This window comes from Triturus cristatus, chromosome 10 (genome assembly GCF_964204655.1).
Source record: "Triturus cristatus chromosome 10, aTriCri1.1, whole genome shotgun sequence".
Lineage (NCBI taxonomy): Eukaryota > Metazoa > Chordata > Amphibia > Caudata > Salamandridae > Triturus > Triturus cristatus.
This window is the reverse complement of record NC_140593.1, coordinates 1,220,521,630-1,220,529,382: the sequence shown is the minus strand read 5'-3', so window position 1 is coordinate 1,220,529,382 and position 7,753 is coordinate 1,220,521,630. Positions and strand designations below refer to the sequence as shown.

The 7,753-nt window shown below is 47.0% G+C and overlaps 1 protein-coding gene across 2 annotated transcripts in view; it reads right to left on the bottom strand.

Moving 5' to 3' along the window:
• NAA10 (N-alpha-acetyltransferase 10, NatA catalytic subunit) overlaps positions 1-7,753 on the bottom strand; it is a 48,427-nt gene that overhangs the window by 30,673 nt on the left and 10,001 nt on the right. For both annotated transcript variants that reach the window (XM_085629759.1, XM_085629758.1), the window contains exons 2-3: positions 7,026-7,124; positions 6,872-6,930 (exon numbers count right to left, since the gene is read on the bottom strand). In XM_085629759.1, the coding sequence (XP_085485885.1) occupies positions 6,872-6,930; positions 7,026-7,124 (158 nt within the window). The remainder of the gene's footprint in view (positions 1-6,871; positions 6,931-7,025; positions 7,125-7,753) is intronic.

Here is a 7,753-nt window from a genome sequence, read left to right as displayed (position 1 = left end):
TACCCCTTCAGGCCTACTAGGCCCTGAGAGATCATCCAGCCTGAATATCTGTAAAAGATGCTGGGTGGTTGGGCTTTTACCTGTCTTCAGCTTCCTAATGGAACATAAGGCCCTAAGCCAGAGTTCTTCAAACTCTGGGGCGCGCACTCCATTCTAATTTACCTTTGTTCCCTGTCGCAGGTCTGCTTAGAGAACTCCGGTATGGTTGGAGGGAGGGGAAATCGACGGGGCACGAAGTGCCCATGCTTTTCTTATGTTCGCCGTCCCAGGAGGGGGTTAATTCATTCAGCTTCAGCGAGGGGGCAGGAAGGCTCCTCTGCTAAATCCAAAGGTAAACGAACAGACAGCCTTCACATTCCATATTATAGTAGAGGAGACTCCTAGCCTCGCACTGCAGCTGAAATGTCTGTCTGTTCCTTTGCTTTCAGTTTAAGCAGTGGAGACATCCTGCCTCTCACTGCAGCTGAAGCATTTCAGCTCTATGAATTAACCCCCTCCTGGGAGGGTTAGCGCTTCCCAGAAAGGAGACAAAGTTTCTTTTAAAACTACACAGGCAGGTGCGCAAAATGCCAGCCAGCCATGTGTTCTTTTAAACAGACAGCAAATTTCTTGTCTATAAATAAAGAAGCATGTTCCCTTTTATCAGCCATAGATTATTCAGGCAGCCCTAGAACACAAGTAAAAGTTATTTCTATTTATATTTGCTGTTCAAAGTATGCATGGACAAGTACTGACAAAACAGCTTTAGGTGACTGCTTATTTTTGTACCGCCTGGGACATAAAAATAATGAGCTGGCAACCCTAATAACAAGACCTGGAGTTTCACCCCGATCACTACCATATTAGCAATAGTTTAACACTTTTGAAACCCTACGCCGCCGTCAATAACATGGAGTTACTTCAAGTGCCTGGGAATGCACCCTGTATTCAGACAACTCGCTTCTCATTCTCGCCCTTCACTTTCACGCTCGCCCTGCACTCACACTGATCCCCATGCACTCACACCATTCAACCACTTACCCTGCACTCACAGTGATCACTCTGCACTCACAATGCACTTGCACTGTTCACCCTATACCCCACCCTGCAATCACACAAGCACACTACTCAACCTGCGCTCAAGTGACACTTCACTCACCTGTCCCCCTCACTGCTCAATCTGCAATCTCACTCAAATAAGCCCACCACTAACCATACATTCATTCGTCCCACTCTGCACTTATATCTGCACCCAAATTCATATGGTCACCTCGCTCACCCTGCAGTCACTCATCTTACCCTACTCGCAATCTGTCGCATGGCTCACCGTGCACTCACATGAGCACTCCTGCCACCCACACAGCACAGAGGGTTAATGTGCCTGCTCACATAGAATGTGTACCATGTAGATCACAGAACTGAGTGTGAGTAAAAAATGAGTAGCGCTATAACAAAATAAAGAGAGATGAGGTGCACCGTTGGTGAGTGGTAATGAGGGAATTCATGGAGAAGGAGGAAATGTGGGAGGGGGGGGGGGCGCCAAAAAAGACCGTTGCACTGTGTGCGACCAGTGCTTGGGCCAGCCCTGGCTGGGAGGGTTAGCCCCCACCCGAAGTTCGGGTCTAGTTGCGCCCCTGTACACGAGTATGGGCATGTCGTCCTAAATTACAAAAGGACACATTTACATGCACTGCAATCCAGCCTTCTAGGGGTCCCCTTGATAGAGACAGCTCTGTTTTTGCCCTGATGGCCTGGAATAATTCCTAAACAGATTCTTGTAAATACCTTTTTGTTTCATTTCTTTTTAATGTGATTGATGTAAGGAGTCTATTACTATTTGCAGAGAAATGTGTGTTTCAAGCAACAACCATAAAAAAGTTTATTTTAGATCCAACAGGGGTCCTCACATATGAGACATTGGAGGAGATCAGATATTATTCACTGTAAAATTAGGGGGCTGCTGCTTTGTTACAACAGTGAAAACACACATCACTATCTATGAATATTAGATGTAAACGCTTTTAGAATTTCAACCATAGTGCCTGTGCACCGGTAGTAGCCTGGCTAAAGAGGGTAAGGCAGAGCTGAAAGTAAATCATTTAGACTCAAAGCTGTACTGAACAGGGGCCCCAAAATAGTTTTGGCCCAGGGCACCCAAGATCCTTAACATGTCCCTGCCGCCACAAAGTCTGTCAGACAACATTGCTCTGAAGTAAAATAGACAACATCATTCATTTATTATTAGTTCTATTTTTTTTTTTTAAACATAAGCCCGACGTGTCCTTAACCCCAACTGCTTCAGGCAAGCAACTTATCGTACTACTAAGGAATTCTCAATTAGGTGTTCGATAAACGCCCTCTCTGTGGACTTTCAACTTTGTCTTCGGGTCCATAACAGGTTGGTGGGCAATTATCCCATTATAATGCTGCCTAAAACGGTTGTTAATGATTTCTAGAGAAGATAGGTTTCTCGTGTACCAGCTCCGAGCTAGGGAGTACTCGAAAAATCTGACAACACTGTCTCCCTTACAGTCCCTATTTTGGCTGAAAATGTCTGCAGAATATTCAGCTTTGAGAGAAACTGCTATTTATGTGAGATTGTGTTATCAGCACTTGCGGTATTAAAGACTAGGGGGCAGATTTACAAGCACCCTGCGCCACCAATACGTCACTTTTCGTGATGTACTGGTGGCGCAGGGGGCTCCTCCATATTTACAAGGCCGGGAAAAGCCACCCTGCGTGACTTTTCCTCTCCTTTTAAATACGGCCCCTTCACACGCAGCACTTTGTGTTGAAGGGTTGTTCCATGGGTATTTCTGTGGGTGTTCCCACGCAACACCCATGGAAAAGACATCTCCAGATTTACGAGGAATCGTAAATCTGGAAATGCTTCTGAATGCTACGCCACCCTAGAGGTGGCTTAGCGAGGCGCAACGAGGAGAAATGTTTTCATTTCTCTTCGTTTTTTCCTCTTTCAATGCGTGCTGCATTCTGCAGAATGCATTGAAAGAGGGAGATGCCTGTAGTGATTGTTTTTGTGCAGGAAGGGGCACCTTCCTGCACAAAACAATCTCCCCACGACGCAGGCATCCTTGCACCATGGTGCAAGGATGCCTATGTCAGCACATGGCTGCAGTTTATGCGCCAGCGCAGGGGGAAGTACAGAGATGCGTCATATTCTTGTAAATATGTCGCATCCCTGTGCTTCAGAAGTGCCGCAGCGTGGCGCAGCCAAAGGGCTTGCGGTGCCACGCTGCGGCACTTCCTTGTAAATCTGCCCCTGGATGTAGAGCACTACCTGAGGATGGCAGTAGCAAAAATCCATCCACAGATTGACCGTCTCTGAAAAACAGCCACACCTGTCATATTTATGTTGGTGGTGTCATTATCAATCTATGTCATGTGTAAAACAAACCATCCTAGTAAAAACAATTTGCGCACATTTTATTCTGAAAAGTGGTGTTTTGAGCTGTGTAATAAGCCTGTCATTTCATCACACCCACTCACAAACCTGCAGTTCCCTAAACACTCTTATTGTATTGAACATTATTTGCTGGTTATGCCCGGAATATGCGCGTGGCGGTCGATTCCAGAAATTTCTGTCAGGAGGGGGGGCAACATCTAAAAAAAAATTCAGCTGGGGGCTCAATCTACAAAAGTTTGAAGACCTCTGCCCTAAGCTGTGCAAAGGCGAGATCCTCATATTTGTAGGGGAGAAGCCCACTGGCCTCTGGCAGGGACCCACTGGTTCCTGGCTGATTAGACATTACTAGTGTGGTGTGGTGTATTGCACTACCTACAATAGTGTGGCCTACTAAACTCTCTTGAGTTGTAGAAAGGGTGTGCTATCCCTTCACACACAACTCTTTAGAACTTACTGTAGCTAAACTTGATATTATATGTACCTTTAGTGGTTTTCAGTTGATCAATTCAATTGAGATTATCTGGTAAAACAATAGCAAGCTGGAATCTCACCGCTGCCACCAATGTGAGAAGTTGGCCTGATATATGCTGTCCACTAGTTATAGTGGGCACCTTGTATCAGTCCAAGCAACCCCTTATGGTGATAGGTTAAAGACAACCTTTATTGAAAGCTATCCTAGTGGTAGCTATGGAGAGCAGTCTTCAGGCTAAGTCTTGAAGGAATGTAAAGCAGCTTGTTTTACCAGTCTATAATCTCTTGAATTATCAAATGAAAGGACAACCACACAAGGTAGATATTTAAAATATATGTATTTAAGATAAAACACACCCCTCTAGTCTCTTTATGAGGCTGGAGTTCGAAGTACTTAAGTTACAAGTCAGTATTCAACAGTAAAAGCACAAATACATGTTTGGGCCCTAGGGGCGTACCAAACCATATACCAATAAAGTGGTATAAGAACCACGATTGAACTAGACACAAGGGCTAGAGCCTGTAGAAGTGCTTGGACCACTAGGAAACACCCAAGGCAGTGACACAGGGGACCCACGGGGACGCGTACAGTGTGAGGACACAGCCGTGAATTGCCGTTAACTTCTATGGTGAAAGCCGCAGTTGGAAATTAAGAATTTAAGGACACTTAGAAGACGACTACCAGCAAACCCTTTTGTACTTAGAGGTGTCTAGGACCAACAACCACGGGAGCACCGGAATACTCGAGTTACCTCACCCAGGGAAGCCGGGTGCATAGTTGTCAAATGGTGTCGGGTCGCGGCGTCGTTTTCAATGAAGCTGCCGAAGAAGTGCTGCTGCCGTGAAGAGGGGAAGTGTCTGAAGAGATCCAAGTCTGGATCGAGGATGGAGGGAACCTGAAAGTAGAGAGGACAGAGTCTGGGTCACTTGCCAGTGACCAGGGGCACGATAGTCCAATGCCCACAGATGTGGGGTGCTTCAGGTGAGTTGACTGGTGTCTTGACTCTTCAGCCACGAGGAGTAGACGACGACCAGGAGCTGGATTCAAGCTGTCCCATGAAGTTTGTTGAGTGCTGCGGTGTCGGTGACCAGATTGGACTCAACAAGCCTTGGCAACGGCAAGTCACTTGGAAACAGAGAAAGGACTTCGGTGCAGACCAGTAAGGTCTGGGGGACCCACCCAGTAAGGGTAAGTCGGGGCACGTCTGGAGCAACCAGGAAAGCCCAATCAGAAGAGGAGTTGCCTTCGTGGGGACCTACTAGCCAACGGGCTAGCGATCGCGAAGGAGCATCGAGCGGTCGCACTTGAAACTGGCCCGCGGGTCACTCGTGGAGTGGAGACCAGAGATCTTCGGTGCAAGAGGTGCTCAAGGCTGGGGCTACTCGGAGCCCAAAGCACAACTTCAAGGAAGACCAGGAAGATGATGGATCGGCAAAAGATCAGAGTGTCCAGGGTTCAGGGTTCCACGTCACCCACGGGCCTCAGCTTTGCTGTAGACACAGGGTAGCCTCTGGGAAGTCTGGAAATCCACCTCTGGTGATGCAAAGACTTCGGCGTCCAGCGGGAGCTTCAAAGATGCAGACCAGACAGTTGCTTCCTTGGTGCCTGCCAAGCAGGGAAGTCTCTCCTTGACCCCAAGGGAGATTTCTTCAGTCTTATAGTCGAAATAGAACGTTGAAGGCCTCCCCTGCCGGAGTTTCGGTCAGCAGCAGGAGGCCAGACCTGTGTCTGTGGCAGTGGCATCCATTTTGTGATGCCAGGGCTTTAGAAAGTCTTTACCGGGTAGACCAGTGTGAACATGTCTCTCCCTCTAGAAGGGTGGAATGCTACCCCCGCCGCCAGAACTGGCAGAGAAGCAGGGGGGGGGGGGGAGATTCCAAAGCGTTTGACACCAAACACGACATGTTTCCGAGCAGCCAGTCCAAAGTTAGCATTTACCGCGAGGTTATAATGCACTTAAGAGTATATGGTCAGGCTGCACCACAAACAGCATCAGAGGAGGTACTCTGAACGCTGTAGAGGGGCTCTGCTCATGCAGGGACACCCTCTCACATAAAAACCAAGCACTCTGCCTTCAGTATTGTCAAGGCCTGCCATAGGAGTGACTTATATATTTTATATGTGTGTGCAATGGTAGCGATATAGGTAGCCTATACCACAGTAAGGGGTGCAGGCAGCACCTTACCCAGGCTGCAGTAGCAAACCTGTGGGGTCATTTTGGAGTGCTTCCCAGGGGTGCCATAATACATGCTTCAGCCCCTGGTAGGCCTCGGAGATACCTATGCCCTAGGTACATAGTATACCATATACTAGGGGCTTATAAAGCACCCCAGAATCCAATTAGAAATGTACCTAATGTACATGGAAACAATTTTAGAGAGGAAGCTGCTGGGCTGGGGTCCTGATTAGCAGGGCCACAGCCAGACTAAGGTCGAAAAACAGTGAAACACCAGCAAAAAGTGGGGTACCCATGTGAAGCAGATCCTACTCTCCTACACCCAGGAAGACATTTGTTCTACGGTCAAATGTTTCTCCCACATTTAAGAAAGCACCTGAAGCTTTCCAAGTGAGAAAAGTAGAGATAACAAGCATTGGCATAGCCAATAGGTCTCACCTTTGGGACCTTATAAGTGTTTAGCCATGCAATAGTTTATGTAGTTGCACCAAGGATATTGTGCTGGATAACTAAACACTAATAAGGTCCCAAAGGCAAGACCTATTGGCTATGCCAATGCTTGTTGTGTTTTACAACCTAATGCATTTTGGGACTTGTGATCTTGGTTAACTTCAACTGAACTAACAACTGAAAACAACGATTTGTAAAAGAACAGCCCAAGACTGGAGTATCGCGCTCTTGGGGACATGGAGGTGGGAGTTAAAATAAGGCATTACTCTTTGGGGCTTTTCATCTAATGCGGTTTCATAACAGAATGACAATGCAGGGTAAACACACAAGGAAACAGGAGAACATTCACATCTTTTATCTCCTGTCTTACATTTTCGCCAGGACGTAGCCAACGATCTTTCCATTTTCGTCTTCGGCGATGTAAGAAAGCTGAAAGGGAGGAGAAGGAATCTATTAGATGTGATGCTCCTATGGCAGGAAACTCAGCAGTGCCCCCCGTGAACAAAGAGCAGCCCCGCACAAACCTGTGGCCAGGACAACCCGTGGTAGAAGTAATACTTCATCTGGTAGTTTTCAGGCAGACAGAGCAGGTTGCAGTGCTGCATGTTCATGAGGTCTTCCGGCTGAATTAGGTGAGAGGAACAAAAAAGGAAACGTTTGCATTGGTTAATTGCACAAAGGAGCAAACCTCTGCACCCCCCACAAAAGAGAAGAAACAGGTTCCATAGCCTGGTCAGAACGTACTGTTTCCTGCTACACTTGTGTGCATACAGATTAATAATGGACAATGTCAGCAATGCAAGGGGGGGGCGTCAACAATTTGGCCACTTACTCAAGTTAAGTCCCCAAGCCTCGGTCACTCCCGCTGCAAGATGGACGCCAGACACGCTTTTCACCACAGTCCGGAACATTCACACGGCTACAGGGCATTATGAGAGTAGTCTGAGCTGTCAAAGCAGAGGGACTCTGCAACAGGGTCTAATACTGGAAATAGTATGGGTCCAGGGTGCATCCTTTCTGACATCTCATCACTTGTTTGGCCTAACTGCTGCTGAAGATGAAACACCAGCCATAAGGCAGAAAATGAATACGAGGAGAGGCACAGCAGTTTCATGAATAACTTAAATGGTTTGGGTGCGTCTATTCACTATATAACACACAGAAGTGTAATTATTCAATCCAGAAAAAGAAAGCAGCAAATATGCACCCTGAAACGAGAACATACTTAAAACGGAGTACTGTTGACCTGAAA